Source organism: Camarhynchus parvulus, chromosome 28 (assembly GCF_901933205.1).
Source record: "Camarhynchus parvulus chromosome 28, STF_HiC, whole genome shotgun sequence".
Lineage (NCBI taxonomy): Eukaryota > Metazoa > Chordata > Aves > Passeriformes > Thraupidae > Camarhynchus > Camarhynchus parvulus.
The window spans coordinates 2,658,394-2,677,914 of record NC_044598.1 but is presented as its reverse complement, the minus strand read 5'-3'; the positions used below and the strand labels follow the sequence as shown (position 1 = coordinate 2,677,914).

General features: G+C 60.5%; 2 protein-coding genes across 2 annotated transcripts; one reads left to right on the top strand and one right to left on the bottom strand.

The window, feature by feature from the left end:
- The first annotated feature begins 5,062 nt into the window (after positions 1-5,062).
- FSTL3 (follistatin like 3) lies at positions 5,063-14,260 on the top strand. The gene is made up of 5 exons (XM_030966779.1): positions 5,063-5,182; positions 6,913-7,098; positions 10,549-10,764; positions 12,216-12,443; positions 13,792-14,260. Exons 1-5 carry the CDS (start codon positions 5,125-5,127, stop codon positions 13,842-13,844), a joined length of 741 nt encoding a protein of 246 aa, XP_030822639.1. The 5' UTR covers positions 5,063-5,124; the 3' UTR covers positions 13,845-14,260.
- Positions 14,261-17,077: 2,817 nt separating this feature from the next.
- On the bottom strand, positions 17,078-19,322 carry PRSS57 (serine protease 57). Its single transcript, XM_030966960.1, is given in 6 exon segments — positions 17,078-17,257; positions 17,338-17,598; positions 18,411-18,555; positions 18,683-18,756; positions 18,758-18,837; positions 18,923-19,322. Coding segments are annotated over 6 exon segments (1,140 nt in total).
- Positions 19,323-19,521: the final 199 nt, after the last annotated feature.

Sequence of the window (19,521 nt, the reverse complement as noted above, 5' to 3'; positions counted from 1 at the left end):
ATCCCTGGCCCAGCTGTGCTGTCCCAATGGCTCACCTTCCCCTGGGAGCAGCCAAGGCAGAGGGGAAGTTCACGGTCCCAGGGGGCTGATTTTAGGCTCCACCAACAATTTTTCCTTTCTCTTTTTTTTTTTTTTTTTTTGGATTCTTTCCTTTTTTTATGCTTGGTTTAAACCATTGTTCTTCAAGGGAAATTTTAATGTGAAAAACATGCTTTTCTAACAACTGCCAGCCTGGGCCAAGCAATGAGGCTCTTTGGCTGACAAGGGCTGTGTGGCAGATGTTGGGCTCCAGCGAGGATGTGACCTGTGGTGGCTCTGCTCTTTAAAGGCCCATGGCATGGGGATCCACCAGGCTGGGATGCTGGGATTGCAGTGCCAATGGGGTCCATGGTGTGGCTGGTTTGGGAGTATCCACCAGCCCATCTGTCCCACCCCAATAACAGCACCTTGCTCCGGGAGCAAAGATCAGCGGAGCAGCCGGTGCTGCTTCCTGCAGCAGCGCCTCTCCCCAGCCTCACCAGGAGGTTTTAATGACCCAGGAGGTTTTCCTGGCTCTGCTGGACCCGGTTCAGCCCCTCATGGCTGCCCGACATTCCTGGTGCTGCCAACCCTTCCCTCCAGGCTCACCCAGCGTTTGTGCTGGGAGCCCGCACAGCCGCCGGCGCTGACTCACGGCTTGTTTACACTCACAAACACTCACAAACGCTCACAAACACACACAAACACACACAAACACACACAAACACACACGCACAGAGCCTGCAGCACCACCAGGCCGACCCCACTGGGCTCAGCCGTGTGGGCAGTGGGATCACAGCCCGTAAGGAGCTCGTTAAGGTGGCTGGAAATCGGACAGGAGGGGTGGAAGTGGAGCCACGAGCTGCTGCTGGCTGAGAGGGACACGAGCTGTGGCTTCTGCAGGCTGGGATGGGGTGGGATTCATGGGATGGGATGGGATGGGATGGGATCCATGGGATGGGATGGGATCATGGGATGGGATCTATGGGATGAGATCGATGGGATGGGATGGGATGGGATGGGATGGGATGGGATGGGATCCATGGGATGGGATGGGATGGGATGGGATCCTTGGGATGGGATGGGATGGAATCCATGAGATGGGATGGGATCCATGGACTGAGATGACATCCTTGGGATGGGATTCATGGAATGGGATGGGATGAGATGGGATCCATGGGATGGGATGGGATCCATGAGATGGGATGGGATCCATGGATTGAGATGACATCCATGGGATGGGATTCATGGAATGGGATGGGATGAGATGGGATCCATGGGATGGGATGGGATCCATGAGATGGGATGGGATCCATGGATTGAGATGACATCCATGGGATGGGATTCATGGAATGGGATGGGATGAGATGGGATCCATGGGATGGGATGCAACGACCTTGCTGGCTCTGGTCTCTGCTTTGCCACATCCCAGCCTTCCCATGTTGCTTGCACCTCCTGGCTCCAAGCGCTGGCATTTCCCAGCATGGACAGAGCTCAGAGCATCTCCCATCAGTTCAGGGCAGAGCTGGCAGCACTGAGACCAAAGATTTGAGAAGATGTGTTGGGCAAGTGCAGCTGTTTCTGGGGGCACCCAAAGCACTGGAGAGGAAGATGACATTTCTGAGAAGGGGAGAGGGAGTGGATCCCCCCAGGGTGATCTTCCTGTGGCGCCTGCAGGGTGCTGGGGATGCTGGTGCCAGCAGCAGGGAGGGGGTCTGGGTCTGGCCATCAGCAGGAGGGATCAGAATCTGATCAGGAATCAAACAGAATGGGTGATCAGATTTGGAGGGGCAGGTCTTGGGAATGTATGCCAGGCTCGCAGCCCTGCCTTCCCTCCTGCACACACGTGGAAGTGTCCCAGCAACATGAAACGATTACTTGGCGAGGAGAATCCAGCTCAGCACTTCTTGGCATTTGTTCACGGCTTTTCATCTTCAAAGCTCCTTGCAAACATTAGCAAACTAATCCCTGCAACCTTCCTGGGAGATAGTGCAGGATCAAGCGGAGGAGCATTATCTCTCCTCAGCAGATGGGGAAACTGAGGCACGGAGCGGTGACGCTGCCGCCCCGGGGCGCGGGGCGAAGCTCCGTGTCAGCGCTGGGGGTGGAGTGAGCCCATCAAGGTGCCGGCCTGACACTCTCTCCCCAAACAAGCCCTGAGTCAATTCGCTGGGCTGGAGGAGCCGTGAGGACACGGGAGAAAATCCCGCCCCCGGGTCAGGGCTGCCGGCAGCACCGCGGGGCCGTGCCCTGCGCTCACGCCTGGCTCTGGCCACTCGCCACGTGCTCCAGGGGATGTGACCAGGCTCAATCCTGTCCCCTTTGCTGAGCCCTGCTGAGCTGAGCCTGTCCCCGTGGATAACCCTGAGCTGGGGCTGTGGAGCCCCCAGCAGCAGCCCCTCTCCCCACCGCGCTGTTTGGCAGCATCTCCGCTTGCATGAGAGAAACTGGGACATCCCAGAGCGGTGAGGAGAGGAGGAATGGGGCCAGGATCACCTCTGCCTGACAGGGAAATGGCAACGTGCAGGGCCCTGGCCAACACCTGCCCACAGATCCACGTATGAAACCTCTGCCCTGACCCTGGGCTCTTCTCCTCAATAGAACCTCTTGTTGCAAATTGCAGCTCTAATTGGTTTAGCAGAGTTTAATTAGCCTGAACTGATGAGAGAGGCGAGATTCCCTCCTTAAAGGAGCCCAGCAGCAGCAGCAGCAGCGTGCAGCAGCTGGGGTTTGGGGGGGGAGAATGTTTGGGTCTGAGCCTTGTCCTGAAATGCTGCTGCAGCCCTGACCCAGCGTGGCACCAGTGCCCAGAGGAAAGGTCAGATGTGAAGCCACCATTCACTGTGCTCCAAAGGGCTCCTTTGTCCCCTCTCCAGTGCCTCCAGCCGCCCCCAGCCCTGCCCAGGGATTCCTCTCTCCCTTTGGGCTCTGCTTTCCTGCAGCTCCCAGGCCAGCTCCTCACCCCGCTCACTCCGTGGGTGCTGCTGGGGGTCACTCACACCCTGGGGTGTCCGTGGGGTTCAGGGAGACAACATCACCCTGTGGGGGGACTGGCCAGTGGAATTTTGCTCCCAGCTTTGCTTGAGAACCGGCACTGTGGTATCACCACAGGCAAGTTGCTTCAGCCACAGGCAGGACAGAGCCCCCAGCATGGTTTTCCTGGCAGCAGGGCAGCCTCATCAGGACCCCGAGCACCCTTTGGCTCTGGGATCCGCTTCCCTTCTGGCCAGCAGCCTCCTCCTGCCTTTCTCTCAGGATCTTGGCTGCTCCCTTACAGATGCAGCAGCGCCTGCTGCTCCCAGCGAGGTCTGACCCCTTCCCTGCCAGAGCCTGCGGTTGTGCAACCCCACTGGCAGCCAAGGAAAATCCCTTGCTGGCCTCTGCGAGCTCCTCTCGCATCCTGGAGCATGTGAGTGAGCGAGTGCATCACCACCCACTCGCTCACGGACATCCCGCTTGCGCGTTTGGCTCCCCAGCCCTCTGCCCTTACATGGGCAACTGCTCCGAGCCAGCCTGGGTCATGGCAGCCAGGACAGGGCCAGGAGCAGCCCAGGGCCAGCTGCACACTGAGAACATGGTGGTCAGGAGCTGCCGGCTCTGTCCTTCCCGCCAGGACTGTCCCTCTCACACTGTCAGGAGGTGCTGCAGGGCTCCTGTGCCTGCGGATGGCACCGATGCCACCCTGGGTAAACTCATCCCTCCCCATTCCTGACTCCTCCTGGGGGTGCAAAGGGCTGTAAGTGGAGAAGAAAAGGACGATCTGCCTTGGTCAGAGCCTGCCTGCTGGCTGGAGGGATGGAGATGTGGCAGGGACAGTGACACTGCTGCCTGCCCGTGCTGGCAGCGGGCATTGCCCCGCTGCCCCTGTCCCCAGGCTGCTCCATGTCCCACAGGAGCAAAGCTGTGTCCAGCCCCATCCCACGCCAAAACCGAGCTGCTTGTGCTGTGCTGGCACCACTCAGAGCCAGGAGGCTGCTGCAGGGCCGGCTGGGTGGTGCAGGCTCTCCTGGGCCCTGCGGCCCCTCTCTGAAAGAGCCCAGCTCAGCCCTGCCGAAAACATGACCTCAGCTGGGGCCAGTGCACGGGGTGAAACGTTCCTCAGCTGCATGCCTGGGAGCTGGACAGAGCTTGGGGGCTGGAGAGCCCCCTGTGTCCAGCTGTGTCCCCAAAGCTCTGCCTCAGGAGCGGGGTGATGGTCCCTGGTGCATCCTGACCCCCCTTCAGACAGTTTGGGTGGTCTCTTTGTGGTGGCACCGAGCAAGGAGCGAGGCCAAAGCTGCTCTGCCTTGCCCTGGGGTCTCTGCTGCCTTCCCCTGTCCTGTAGGAGCCCCACAAAGCCTGGGAGCCCCTGAGAGCCTGGCAGTGCTGGCCCAGCTGCAATTCCCCAGCCCAGGCAGATGAAGCAGTCCTGGTGGTGATGGGGACACCTCTGGAGGACAGGGACAGCACATGCCACAGGGCTATGGCCCCACAGTTCTTCTCCTTCCTCTCCTTGCCTGGCAAGGCTCAGGGTGGTGCCTCAGTTTCCCTCTGTGTGTTGGAGCTGTGGGAGCGTTTGGGGCGCAGAGATGAAAGGAGCCGTAGATGAGACAGCCCACACCGTGCCCCCGCTGCCAGCCGGGGCTGCTCGGGGAGGAGGCGGGTTCGGCCTCATGCGGGGATGGGTGGGGAAGGCGCAGGCTCGGGCAGCGGAGCGCAGGGTCGGGCAGGGGAGCGCTCTGGGGTCCCCCACGCCTCGGGCTGTGTGCACAGACACGCTCTGCTCCGCTCCACCCCGATCACCGAGGGCACCCCCAAACCTCCCCCGACCCATCTCAGTGCCGGGGGTGCCGGTGGGACACACGGACACGACACACGGACACGACTCACGGACACGACCCCCCGCCGCCCACTCGGTGACGATCAAACCTTCATCGCCTCCCCTCGCTGCCCCCCGACTCCCCCGCCGCTGCCCCCGCCCCGGCCCCCCCCGCGCCGCCCCGCCCGGTGATTCACGCCGCCCCGCCGCTTTATAGCTCGCTCGGTCTCGCCGCCGCCTCACAGCAACAGGTCACCGGTCACCGGAGCGCCCCGGCCCGTCCCGGCCCGTCCCCGCCCGGCCCGGCCATGCCGCTGCGGCTGGCGCTCTGCCTGCTGGCGCTCTGCAGCCCCGCCGCCGCTCACGGTAAGAGCCACGGGGGTCCCGGTGCAGTCCGTCCGTCCGTCCGTCTGTCCGTCCGCACGCCGGTAACGCCACCGCCGCCGGCAGGTGCTCGGGGTCGCGGCGCCGTTATGGGGCTCGGGCTCCGATGTCCCGTCCCGTTGGGCGGACTCCGGGCTTTTCTATTTTTTCCGCCTTTACCGGGCGGAGCAGCGGCTGCCGGGTGCCCGGCGGTGTCGCTCCGGTGTCCCTGTCACCCGGGTGTCCCTCCGGCGGGCGGGTCGGGAGCGACCCCCGGGTCCCGCCCGGTTCCGCAGCCGCGTCCCGGATGGCGGCGATCGGGACATCCCGCAGCCGGTGTGTGTGTGTCCCGGGGGATCCCCGCCTCGGGACTGCGTGCCCCGGCGGGACGGGCTGTGCCCGGCGTGCGGAGTTCGGAGCTTGGACCCTCCCGGTTCCGCTGCCGGTGCCTGGGCGGTTTCGGGACAGCGGGAGAGGCCGTCCCGAGAGCCCGGACCGGGGCTCGGTCAGCCCTGCCCAGCTCCCCGGTACCGCCGGTGTCGCCTTTCCCGCAGCGGAGCGGGAGTTTCCACCTTCCCCTCGCACGGTGCTGAATGTTCCGTGGGGAGTGGGGGCAGCGCGGTGTTGTAAGGGGAAATTGAGCTCGGAAAAGCGATTGGACAAATCCGCGGCGGATAAACCCGCGTGTTGGAGCGGCCGGTGCTGCCCGAGGTGTGCGGGCGCTGCTCCGCGGGGCTTTGCTCCATCCTGGGAGCCCCCCGGGCTTGTGACCGCACCAGAATCGTGTGCGTGGGGAAAAAGAGGGGCACAGGGGGTGTAGGACAGGGCCAGGCTCCGCTTTGGAGCCGGGTGAATCCTGCTTAGGAGGGGAGCGACTCCCGCCTGGCAGCGCAAGACCCGTCCCTGCCCCCATCCCTCCCTCCCTTCCATCTTTCGCCGTTTAGCAAACCTCAAGCGCAGCTAATGAGAGCACGAACCCAAATAAGCGTCACAAGAGGCTGGTTTTGCAGAGGCGGAAATTGCAAAGAAATCACTCACAAAAAAAAAAAAAAAAAAGAAAAAAAATATTTCTAACTGATTCGCTGGTGGGTCACGGAACAAACAGGCTTTTGAGTCAGAGGGATCAGTGCCAGACCCAAGGGCTGGGGCAAGTGCCCTGTGCTCCAGCCACTGGCTCAGATGCTCCTTGCAGAGGCCGTGGGTGTCGGGCTCCGGTGTCAGGGAACAGTTCCATCCCTCTGTGGGGCACATGCCAGGAGATCCAGCCCTCACAGCAGCCACCCACTGGCCCCACTCTGTCTGGCACCCCCTCTCTGTGGGGCCAGGCAGGAACTGGGCACAGAGGCAAGGAAGGCTAAAAGCCCAGATCCTGGCTGGCAAGCTGGGCATCTCCCAGAGCATCCATCACGGGGAGTGCTGGGATAACTGCTCCATCCCTGTGGTCCAAGTGCTGGATTTGGAGCCTGTTGGCAAAAGAGGGCTGGCAGCAGCATTGGGGTGGCCATGGGGGCACTGAGTAGCCATGCCAGGGACCCTTGGGGATGCCTGCTCTGGGACAGATGTTGTGCCACAGGAGCCAGCACAGGGCATCTCTGAGTTCCCCAGTTTGTCTCATGCTCTGGAGTGATCCCTGTGCCTTTGCCCCGAGGTGCTCCAGCCACAGCCAGGATCTCTCTGCCCTTCTCAGGGGTCCTGGCGCAGCAGGGATCCCTCACCCTCTGCCCTCTCCACAGGTGGAATCTGCTGGCTGCAGCAGGGGAAGGAGGCCAAGTGCACCATGATCCTGAAGACGGGCGTGACGTGGGAGGAATGCTGTGCCAACGGCAACGTGGACGTGGCCTGGTCTAATTACACCTACCCAGGCAACAAGATCAGCCTGCTGGGCTTCCTGGGGCTGGTGACCTGCCACCCCTGCAAAGGTGACGAGTTTGGGGGCTCAGGGGCTGCTGTGGGGAATGTGTGGAGCCCTGGGGGCAATAATCAGAGTCTGGAGTTGAGGGTGATGCAGCAGCACAGAGCTGGGCTGCCCCTCACCAGAAGGGCTCTCCTTGGTGGTCTGGGGCAGCACAGGGACCCCAGGGACTGCTGACCCCGTGCTCCTGCTGCTGCAGCTCCTGCTTGGACGCTGCTGTGGATCAGGGCTGGCGGGACAGCCTGTGTCCCTCAGCTGCTCTCTGGTTTTGAGTGTATTTTAGTTGCTCTCCCAGTGGAGAGGGATGCATGACCCAGGTCTTGGCCGGGCAGCCAAGTGCAGGGAGAGGATCTGGAGCTGGCTGTTCCCAAGTTAACCCCTCTGTGCTGGGGCCTCCCTCCCCTGCTCAGAAGGAAACTTTGTCAGGTTTTTTCTGAGGGAAAAAAAAAAAGATCTATTTCTTCTTCCCCTCGGCTGCCCCTCGCTCCTCCCAGCGCGTGTGTGAAATGGCTTTATGTAACGGGCAGTTCCACAAGTGGAAACTCTCCAGCTGTGAGTTCCAGCCCCGCCAGATGTTTTGGCGTGTGCCGGAGCTGCGGCTCCTCCAGCCCTTGCGTGGCTGTGTGAGAACAGCTCCAGGACCTGCTGCCCGCAGGAGGCAGGAGCAGGGCTTTGGAAGGTCATGTTGTTATTTGCTTAAAGGGGAAAAAAAAAAAAAAAGGTTTTTAATGAAACCACTTCCCCCAGCTCCCCGCACCCCTCAGCGCTGCTGCAGTGGCAGCTCCTCAGGCCTGTCCTGCTGCAGCTTGGGGCAGCTAAAACTGAGTGAGGTCCTGGCCCCATCCCCATCCTGCTTGGAGGGAGCTGGGAGCACTGGGACCCTCTCCAGAGGCTCCTCTGTCCTGGAGGCAAATGCAGAGGGGACAGGCAGCCCTCAACCATCAGTCTGCACTCACCTCACTTATCTCTGTTGGAGTCTGAGGGACACAGGGGGGGCTAAAAGTGACCACAGACCATGGTGGGGGCTGTGGTTCCTGGGCTTTGTTGGAGTTTGGGGGACCCAGTGGCCACAGACCATGGTGGGGGCTGTGGTTCCTGGGTTTTTTTCAAATATGGGACCCAGAGAGGGCTGACAGTGGCCACAGAACGTGGTGGGATCTGTGATTCCTGGGGTTTGTTGGTGTTTGGCAGCAGGATCTTTGAGGAAACCACTGGAGAGCCTGGCCAGCACGTGCACCACAACCCCCCACCCTCAGGCAGCCCCTGCCTGTCCCATCCAGATGGAGCTGGTGCTGCTCCTCACCAGGCTCCAGAGGCCTTGGAAGAGGGCGGGTTAGAGGAGCTGTGAGGCTGGGAGAGGTTACTCCAGGATAAAATGGACCAGGGATGGTGCTGGCCTGACCCTGGGGGCTCTGCAAATGGGTCTCTGGGGGGAGGTGAAATTCCTGGCTCCAGCTGCTGGGGACACGGTGTCCCCCCACAGGACCCAGAGCAGGGTTGGGGTCACGGGTGGATTTTCCAACTGCTCCAAGCTGTCCCTTGCTGGGATAGTCTGGATGATTGGATTCTGCACTGCTGGCAACGTCTCAGAGTGGAGGGTGACAGGGTCTTGTTTGCTCTGGCAGCTTTGGGACATGGAGCTGCTCTGTTCTGTCCTGGGGTCCCCCCAGTCTCATTGGGACATGGAGCTGCCCTGCTCTGTCCTGGGGTCCCCCCAGTCTCATCCTTCTCTTCCCTGGGACAGCCCCCAGCTATGGAAATCAGGGAGCAAAATGGGAAAGTGTTTTTTTCCCAGCAGGGAATTTCCCCCAGGGACAGCTGGGCCGAGCAGACCGGGAATTTCCCCTTCTTCCTTTTTCTTCTCCCCATCTTTCTCTTTCTCCCCCTCATGTCTCCTAAGGTGGCCCACTTCCCACAGGGAAATCCCCCTGTGTGCCTCCCAGAGCTCCCAGCACACACCCTGCCTGCGGGGATCCTTCCTGACGGGGGTGAATCCCCATTTTGGGAATCCTTTTGGTCCTGCCCTGCAGTCCCAGCAGTGCCTGTGTCCTATGGGGAGCTACGGGGGCGTTTTTGGGGTGGCTTTAGGTGGCAGCACTGCCTGTGTCCTATGGGGAGCTATGGGGGCGTTTTTGGGGTGAGGGATGTGTGTGCTTTAGGTCCCAGCACTGCCTGTGTCCTGTGGGGAGCTATGGGGACATTTTTGGGGTGAGGGATGTGCAGTGCCTGTGTCCTATGGGGAGCTATGGGGACTTTTTTGGGGTGAGGGATGTGCAGTGCCTGTGTCCTGGGAGCTGCGGGGGCGTTTTTGGGGTGAGGGATGTGCTTTAGGTGGCAAAGGGGAATCTAAAGCAAAACCCCTGCTGCTGACCCCTTTGGCTGTCCCTGCAGAGGCACCAGTGTCCCTGCTCAGCAGCGAGGGCCCCTGCTTGGAGCTGCCAGCCCCGCTCCATCCCCGCCGGCGTGGGCACGGCCCTGGGGCACTGGCAGCACCCCCTGGACCTGGCCCCCACGCTGGCCGGGAGGTGACCTGGGGGGACAAAGCATCTGCCTGTCTGGGGAGCAGCTCTGGCTGCTGCCTCCTGCTCTTGTGTTCCAGTCAGGGAGCGAGACAGGGCCGGGCATTGTCTGCAGGGAGCCGCGGCATTCCCATCGCCCCGACAGCTCCCGGAGCCCGGCTCCTTCTGCAGGGCCTTGCGGAGATGGATTTTTTCCATTGCACAAGAAAAAGAAACGTCTCCTTCCAAAGAATAAATAGATGGGAAGGAGTGAGCTGGTGCTGAGCGGGGCCGGGGCTCCGGCTGGGGTGAGCACGGGAGGATTCGCGGAGCTGCAGCCAAGGACCTGCTCCTGCTCCGGGGCTGAGCACATCCAGCTGCTGCTGGGGCAGCTCGGCTCAGCACGCGTGCCCTGACCCGGGGGGCGCTGGGGACAACGAGGGGGACACCCTGTGGTGTGTCACTGTGGGGCAGGGGCGTTTGGGACTGCAAGGGGGACACCCTGTCCCATTCAGTGTCTCATTCTGGGGCAGGGATGTTGGGAATGACAAGGGGGACACCCTGTTCCACTCAGGGTCACACTGTGGGGCTGGGCAGGGGTGTTGGGAACCACAAAGGGGACACCCTGCTCTGCTTGGTGTCACATTCTGGGGCAGGGGAGTTTGGGACCACGAGGGGGACACCCTGTCCCACTTGGTGTCACACTGTGGGGCAGGGGCATTGGGAATGACAAGGGGGACACCCTGTCCCGTTCAGTGTCACACTCTGAGGCTGGGGAGTTGGGGACCATGAGGGGGACACCCTGTCCTGCTTGGTGTCGCACTGTGGGGCAGGACAGGGGCGTTGGGGCAATAAAGGAGACACCGTGTCCTGCTCGGTGTCACACTCTGGGGCTGGACAGGACGGAGCCACCCCTGGTGGGTGACAGCCGCTCATGCGGTGCTGCCCTCTGTCCGCAGAGAGCTGCGAGGGGGTGGTGTGCGGCCCCGACAAGGTGTGCAAGATGAAGCACGGCCGTCCCCAGTGCGCCTGTGCCCCCGACTGCTCCAGCCTGCCCCGCAAGCTGCAGGTCTGTGGCTCCGATGGCTACACCTACCGGGACGAGTGTGACCTGCTGACAGCCAAGTGCAGAGACCACCCCGACCTGGAAGTGATGTACCAGGGCAAGTGCAAAAGTAAGTGCCTCTACCCTCCTGCATCCCATCCCCATCCTGTGCCTGTCCTGTCCCCATTCCCTGTGGGGCAAAGAGGGAAGATCTGTCCTGTGACCGTGTTCACAGGGTTCCAGGGTGAGGGAAGAGATGAGGATCTGACTCCGTGTTTCAGAAGGCTTGATTTATTATTTTGTGGTATATATTACATTAAAACTATACTAAAAGAATAGAAGAAAGGATTTCATCAGAAGGCTAGCTAAGAATAGAAAAAGAAAGAATGATAACAAAAGCTTGTGTCTTGGACAGAGAGTCTGAGCCAGCTGGACTGTGATTGGCCATTAATTAGCAACAACCACATGAGACCAATCACAGATGCACCTGTTGCATTCCACAGCAGCAGATAACCATTGTTTACATTTTGTTCCTGAGGCCTCTCGGCTTCTCAGGAGGAAAAATCCTAAGGAAAGGCTTGTTCATAAAAGTTGTCTGCGACACTGTCCTGGTACAGGTCCCTGCATGACATGGGTCTCATTGTCCCTTGAGGGGACATTGCAGCTTGTTGGTGCAATGGGATTTGGCCTTGCCTCAGGCTGAGCAGTAACAGTCCCTAAAATGTCATTTACAAACGTCAAGCCCCTTTTTTTTCCTCTTTTGTAAAGAGTGCAGTGATCCACCCAGCCCTGCCAAGAGCTGTCAGAAGGATTAGGGTTATTTTTCCAGCCCTCCTTTCTGGAAGGCTTTGCCTCTCGAGCTCTGGGCTGCGCAGGGAAAAAACGTGGGGCAAGAAATGGGAGTTGGGAGCTGCAGATGCCAAATCTTCCAATCCATCAGGGAAACAGAGGAGGGTGGAGGGACAATGGGGGTGCACGAGCCTCCACCCTCCCCAGCAGAGCCCTGTGCTGCAGAGGGGCTCTGATCCTGCTGCTCAGGCTCCCTCCACCCCCGTGCGCCCTCGTTCCAGCGCTGGCTCTGCTCCAGGGTGACCCTGCCCTTCCTTCTCACCGCGGCCAGCACGGCAGCTGCCAGCCTGGCCCCAGTGGCTGCTGCTTCCCTGCCAAGGCACCTGCGTGGGCTCGGCCCCGCTCTCCTCTGCTGCAGCTGGGCCTCGGCTCCTCCCGCCTGGCAGAGCTCTGGCCAGGGCTGAGCCTGGGGACTCAAGGTCATCCAGGGGCTCAGGATGCCGGCCCCTGCCAGCCCCTGCCCTTGGGAGCAGCTCTGATGGGAGATCAGGGCCCTCTGGCTCTGCTCTGTCCCTTGGCAGCAAAAGGAGGGAGGGGACTGGGTTTCCCTGGGGTGATGCCCAAAGCCTGCCTGGGGTGAAGTAGCTGTGAGATAAAATAGCTGTGAAATATTTCAGGGGTGAAGTAGCTGTGAGAAGGGCATGGGGTGATGCCCAAATCCTGCATGGGGTGAAATAGCTGTCCAAAGGGCACAGCAATCCCTGGGGTCACTCCAGCCGTGCTTCCCTGCAGAGTCCTGCTCCAGCGTGGTGTGTCCTGGCACACACACCTGCGTGGTGGACCAGACGGGCAGTGCCCACTGCGTGATGTGCCGGACAGCGCCCTGCCCTGAGCCCACCAGCCTGGACCGCGCCCTGTGCGGCAACAACAACGTCACCTACCCGTCGGCGTGCCACCTGCGGCGTGCCACCTGCCACCGCGGCCGCTCCATCGGCGTGCGCCACTACGGCAGCTGCTCAGGTGAGCAGGGCAGGGGGCAGCGGGCACGGACACCCCTGCCCCCCCCTCACACCCTGTAGGAGTGTCGGGGGGTGGGATGGTGGGGATGGATGGAGATGAGAGATCACTGAAGCCAGGTCGTGGAATTTGGGGTTTATTGCAAAGGGCCTGTCTCGGATTGCTGTTTGATAATTGCTGCCCCGAGATGTGCAGGGTGTCTCTGCTTCGGCCTGCGTGGCTGAAGAACGAGTCTGGACTCTTCACTTTTCGGTCTTGAGGTTGTTTATTAATTCTTATCTATAAAATTTTCTTTCTGCCCAGCCGAGGTCTGCTCAGCAGGGCAGCCACAGGCACTCTGACCTGGTGTTGTCCTTTTATACTACAAACTACGTATAACATATTTACACTTAATTCCCAACACCTATCACCTATGTTAGACAGTGCACTTCTACTCTAAACCAATCCCAAAGTGCCAACATCACTGCAGAAAATGGAGAACAAGAAGAAGAAGAAAGGCTAGACACACCCAAGTTCTTCCATCTTGTCCCCATAACCCCCATACCAAAAATCCTAAAATCTACATTTTCACCTTATGATCATTTTGTTATTATACCATTCAAACCTGTGTGACTTTCGGGTCCTCATACAAAGCTGGCAACTTGCTTCAGGGGTCAAAATCAAATTCCCAGGTGTTTTGGGCTGTGTGCCAGGGTCTCTGAGCCCCCTGGCAGGGTCCTCAGCAACCCTGGACACCCAGAGGGATGCACTGAGTTCCGACAGGCCTGGGTGCAGGGCCCTGCTGGGAGCTGCCAGCCACAGCTGGAGCAGGGCTGAGAGAAGAGAGGGGTAGAGAGGATGAGAGGGTAAGAGAGTAAGAGGGTAAAAGGGGCAAGAGAGCAAAAGCATAAGAGAGTAAAAGGGGTAAGCAAGTGAGGTTCCCATTACAATACAATAAATCTTCTTCTGTGTTGAATATTCTGATTCTCACTAACCAATCTAGTACAATATACAAATCCTATAGCATTTCCATACAGCCTATAAGAATCATTACATTACCATACTGTGTTACATTTTAAACCCTAAAAACTCCTCTTTGGGCCCCTTCTGCCAAGCTGTGGGGTCTGCTCTGACCCTTGGAGCTGTCTGCAAGCAGAGGGTGTTGTTCCATCAAAAGGGGATCACCTTCAGCCAGCCACACCGTTGTTTTCCAGTTGTTCAGTAACTAAAGGATCTCAAAGCTTGCTTTCATTTCAATCTCACTTATAGTTTCTATATTCTCAAAATCTTTTTCCCGACAATCAGATTTATAAGGCTTTCCTGTTTCATCTTCCCCAACAACACCTCCCTCACCACTTCCCTCTGTTTGCAGCTGCGGCCAAATTCTCTGCAGAGACGGACAGCGCGGAGGAGAACTACGTGTGAATCGTCCCTCGGCCGAGCTGGGAGACAGGGGCATTATGTGTATATTGTACAAACCATATACCTGATATTTATTAAGATTAAAAAGATCCTTATTTATCCCTGTGTATGTTAAGCAGTCGCAGGGGGCTCCGTTCCCATCCCGCCAGCCAGGGAGCAGGGGAGGGGGCTCGAGGTGCCCAGGGATGCTCTCGTGCCCTCCCCTGCTGCCAGTGCGGTGTGGAGGGGTGTCCATGGGCCTCCCCCACGTGTCCTTGGCCAGCAGCCCTGGGCCTATTTATTTTTGGATGAATTCTCGGTACTCTGCTGACGTTTCTGGCCAGGAGCTCGAGGTCTAGAGGGAATCTGCACTTTCGCCTTCCCTGAGGGGCTCAGCCCCAGCTGCCAGTGGCAGGAAAGGCAGTGCACGCTGCATCAGATTGGAGATATATATATATATATATATAAACATATGTATGTTATTGTCTCCTAAAGTTTCAGCACGTGTGTGTTCAAATGGATTTCAGTTTAGGTTTTAAATGGATTTCAGTTTAGGTTTTTTCTAGGCCCATTCAGAGCAGGCTCCCACCATCTTTGGAGGTGATGCCAGTGCCTGGAGGGCTGGGGCAGTGGCAGCCCTGCCTGGGGGGCACAATTGTCCCCCTACCTGGAGCCCATCACCCAGGGCAGCTGCCCCCAGCCCCCCTAATCCCTGCCTGCCAGAACAGCTTTGGGCACAAAGGGGAGCTGGCCCTGTCCCCCCCCAGGACCCGCACCCCCTGCTCTGCCCACACCTGTATTTATTTTTACTCCTTCTCTCATTTCTTCCGTTGTCACCTGTGTAAATACCAGCTCAGCTCTGACACCAAAAAGCTCTTGACTTTATATAAATATCATATATATATATTATATATAAAAATACCTTATTTTCTATTTTTGTATGACTGGGTTCTGACCCCCGAGGTAGATGCTTTGGGAACATCCACATTCCCTATTCCATATTGTTGGGGCATTTTACGGCTGTGTTATGATTTGGATTACAATTAAAAACCAGAATAAACAGTGCTGCGTGTTCAGTTTTGTTGGCAGCTTCTGGGGTTGCAGGAAACCTTGTTCTCCTTGGGGCTGTGCGTCCACACCAGGGTTTGGGGATGTGGGGAGCCCCCCACAACCATGAGGAGCTGCATCCCATCTGCTCCAGCTCCATGCTGGGCTTTTCCAGCCCAGCGGTGGGAGGGAAGGGGAGAGCGGGGAAGAGCTCGGCAGATAAATCTGTTCCCAATCTCGGGCCGTGCCATGAGGGTTTGGTATTTCACAAAACAATTCCTGCCGGTAATTGGGTCCCGATGTGGGATGTTTCCCGGGCAGCAGCCTGCGGCTTGGCGTGCTGAGCTCCACAGGAACTGCAGCCGGATCCCCTGTGCCGAGGGGCGGTGTGGCACAGCCCCTGACCCCTGGCCAACCCCCTCAGGGCCACCACAGAGAATCGTGGGACTGTTTCCCTTGGAAAAGACATCTCAGACAACCCAGGGTGGGCATGGGGGTGTTCTGCTGCATCCCCTCTCTGCTCGCCCGGCTCAGCAGCATCCCCCTGCTTTTGGGGGTGGGCGTTCAGGAGTTCTCAAAACCCTCCACGTGCCTTTCTAGGTGCCTTTCTGGGTGTCTTTCTGGGTGTCTTTCTAGGCGCCTCGGCCTGGCTCCGGCCATGAGCCCCCTCCCCTGCTCCCTGGCCGGCAGGATGGGAATGGAGCCCCCTGCGCCTGCTTAACATACACAGGGATAAATAAGGACCTTTTAATCTCAATAATAACCCCACAGGCGGTGCTGTGTGGCCCGGGCTCCTCCACGGCGCTTCCTGCCCCCGGCAGCCGCCGCTGCTGCCCTGCCCGCCGCAGGGTTCGGTCCCCGGAGCTGGCGGTGGCTCCGTGCCGAGCCCGCGGGCACGGGCTGCGGCGGCAACGGCAGCTCCTGTGATGATGAGCGGGAGATTTCAGCTTCCAAAACACGGCTGTGAGTCAGGCGCCGCCTTCCCACCGGTTTTTGGGTGGTCTGGGACAAGCCGGGACAAGGCGCCGGCTCTCCAGGCTCCCTGCCAGCGCGGATGCCCTCGGGCTGGCAGCGCTGTGCCGGCATTCCAGGGGGTCTCTGCCCCACGCTGTCACTGCGATTTGGGGCTTCTTTGGAAGATCTCCGGCAGGGATCCATCCTCTGCTGGATGTCCCCAAAGCCACCGCATCTCCTGACCCCGCGCAAGGCCCTGCAGCAGCCGCGGCAATTTGCGCCAGCAATTTGCGGATTAAAAAAAAATAAAATAAAAACAAACAGCCAGGAGGAGCAGGCAACGTCTGGGTCTGTCCCCGGAGACACCGGGCACAGCCACACGTGTCTCAGCGGCTGGGCACACGGCTCCGGTCACTGCGGGCACCCAGCTCAGCTCTGAGCGCGGGGGAGGCGGGCGAGGCTCCCGCCGGGATCCAGCGCAGCTGCGAGCCCGCCTGCCCTCGGGGGCTGTCTGTGGTTCCCCTCTGTGGTTCCCCTCTTTGGGGGGTCACGTCGAGCGGCGGGGAGGGCGCGGTGCGGGACGGGACGGAACAGGATGAGGCGGGATGGGGTGAGACGGGACGGGGAGCCACACCCCGGCGGGAAGGCAGCTGGGGATGCTTCTGGGGTGGCAGCACCTGGATGCGGATCCTGGCTCCTCTGGGGCAGGGCCTGCACTCCTGGATGTGGATCCTGGCTCCTGGATGCAGGATCCTGGCTCCTCTGGGGCAGGGCCTGCACTCCCCTCCCTCCTGCATCCCCCTGCTTCATCCACACATGTCCAGGACGAGTCAGGGGGACCAAAACACAGAGAGGGAGCAGTGGGATGGGGACTGAGGGTTTATTGAGGCTGGGGCAGGGCCTGCACTCTCCTCCCTCCAGTATCCCCCTGCTCCACCCACCACACACGGCCAGGACAAGTCAGGGGGATCAAAACACACAGGGGAGCAGTGGGATGGGGACTGAGGGTTTATTGAGGAAGGTAAATGTTGCCACAGCAGGAGGATGTACAGGGGTTTCTGGTGTAGCTAAGGGGGTACATAACACCCCTTGCCTATGGGCAGAGAGGGGCTCCTGCTCTGACCTGGAGGCCTGAGCATCAGCTCCCAACCCCTTCAGAGCTAAAAGGTGTGGAAGTTCTGCCCCTTTTCTCCCTTCTATGGGAGATCTCAGCCCCTCTTCCCCCAGCCCGCCTGCCCCCAGGATTCCCAGCCACCCTAGGGCTTCAGCCCCCCCTCCCGAGGGCGGAACCCTCGCACAACGTGATGCACCCAGTCAATGTAGTTGGAGATCTTGGTGTAGATGTCAGGGAACCGACGGTCCCCACACCTCTCCCCAGAGAAGGAGACGATGCCATGAACCTTGTCCTTGAAGACCAGGGGTCCCCCGGAGTCACCCTGCAGAATGAGGGGGTGGGAGGGAGATCAGAGGGTCCCACAGAGGGGTCAGTGAGGGGCAGGGCCGGGGGTGCACTCACAGAACAGACTCCCTGCAGCCTGGTGCTGCGGCTGGCCCCGCACAGCATGTTGGCTGAGACCCTGCCCCTCCACAGCGTCCGGCACAGGCTCCTCTTGACGATGGTGGTGTTGGTCTCCATCAGCTCCGTGGGCTGCTCTCCGAAGTTGGAGGTGTCCCCCCAGCCCATGACGGAGCAGACAGTGCCGGGTTTCAGGTCGATGTGCGGGCAGGGCAGGCGGATCCGCTTCACGAACTCGTTCAGCGTGGCCGACCCGTTCAGCTGGGGGCGGCGAGGCCGTGGGTGGCTTTGCTGCTTTGCAGAGCCCCCCCCGCTGCTCCTGCCTCAGCTCACCGCTCCTGCTGACCCCCCCAGCCCTGCCTTTCCTCCCACAGAGGCTGGGCCCCCTCCCTGTCACCCCTCTGCACTGGTCCCAGTGTGCTGTAGGGACCGGCCCGGCCAGAGCCGGTGTGTCCTCCAGCACACCCCATGGCGCGGTCCTGCTTCTCCGGAGAAGCACTGACATCTAGTGTCGGCTCGGCCCTCGTGGGGCACCCCAGCTCCTCCCGGTGCCCCAGGGTTGTGTGGCACCCAACCTCCCTCCGGGGGACATGGGGCATCCAACCTCCCTCTCAGAGCCCCAAGGCCGTGGGGCATCCAATCTCCTCCCGGTGCCCCAGGGCTGTGGGAGGAAAGGCAGGGCTGGGGGGGTCAGCAGGAGCAACCTGTACACCCAGGAGGAACTGTACACCCCAGTTCCCTCTCAGAGCCCTGGGCCCGTGGAAATACAACCTCCCTCCCGGGGTTGTGGACACCCCAGCTCCCTCCCGGTGTCCTGGAGCCGTGGGGCATCCAATATCCCTCTATGAGCCCCAGGGCCGTGGGGTATCCAACCTCCCTCCTAGGGCCCCAGGGCCGTGGGGCACCCCAGCTCCTCCCGGTGTTCTGGGGCCATGGGGCACCCAACCTCCCTCTCAGAGCCCCAGGGCCATGGACAGCCAACCTCCCTCCCGGGACAAGGACACCCCAGCTCCCTCCCGGGGCCATGGACACCCCAGCTCCCTCTCGCCCCCCAGTGCCCGGTGCAGACTCACCCGGAGCAGGCGGATGTCGTTGTCCGCGGCACGGGGGGTGTACAGCGGGTGGGCGATGGACTCGACCACGCTGAAAATCTGCTGGGACCCCTCGGGCTCCTGCAGCCGCTGGGCTCCCAGCACCACCCGCACCGAGGGGCTGCGCCTGCGGCCAAGGCGGGGCTCAGAGGGCGCTGGTGGCCACCGGGGACCGGGGGATGGCCAGGGGGACTCAAGGGGGGCAGCTTGAGTGGCTAAAAGGGGTCACACCGTGCCCAGGGGACGAGGCTCACCTGGGAATGAAGCAGTGGGCCGCTGTCATCACCCACCTGGGCCACAGCAGGAAGCCCCCGCAGACGTGCTCCCCAGTCCAGCTGGATGGAGGCCATGAAGGGCCGGGAATGGGGCGCTGCAGCCTTTCCCCCGATGATCTGGCTGCCCTGGGTGCCTGGTGGGTGCAGGGGGTGGGTGGAGGCCAGGGTTGGTATTTCCCACCCCGGGGATGTGCCCTGGCACCCCAGTTCTCTCATTACCTGCTGGAGCCAGGGCTGGGAGCAGGATGAGGGTGAAGAGCCCAGCTGTGACCATGGTGGCACAGAGAGGGACACTGCCACCGCCGCTGGGGCTGCTCGGGCTGGGGGGGCTTAAATCCCCCCAGGGGCTGAGCCTTGGGATGGGGGCGGGTGTTTCCCTCCTGCTTCCTCCTCCGGGTGCTGCTGCTTTGTGCAATTCAGGGCTCGGGGAGCTCCGTGCAGCTTCCCCCGGAGAGGGAGATGAGGAGCAGAGCAGCTCCTCAGCCCTGACTCCTTTTTTCCTGCCGTGAAACCCCTCTCCGCAGGGAGGTGGCAGCAGCGGGGCCCCAGGACATCTCTCAGACCCCACAGTGTCCCCGGGGCTGCTGGGGGTGACACAGGGACCGTGCTGTGCCCCCATCCGACGCCTCTTTCAGCCCCTCCAGAGCCCCGGTGGCTCTGGGATGATGCTGTGGGCAGAGGGGCAGTTTCCTCCCTCTGTTCTGCATCAACCTGGAAGGCAAAAAGGGGTGCAGGGGTGGGGGGCACGGGTGTGAGGGGATGTGCTGACCCTCACTGCAGAGCCTGGGTTGCTCTGGGGCCAAGAGCAGAGTTCTGTC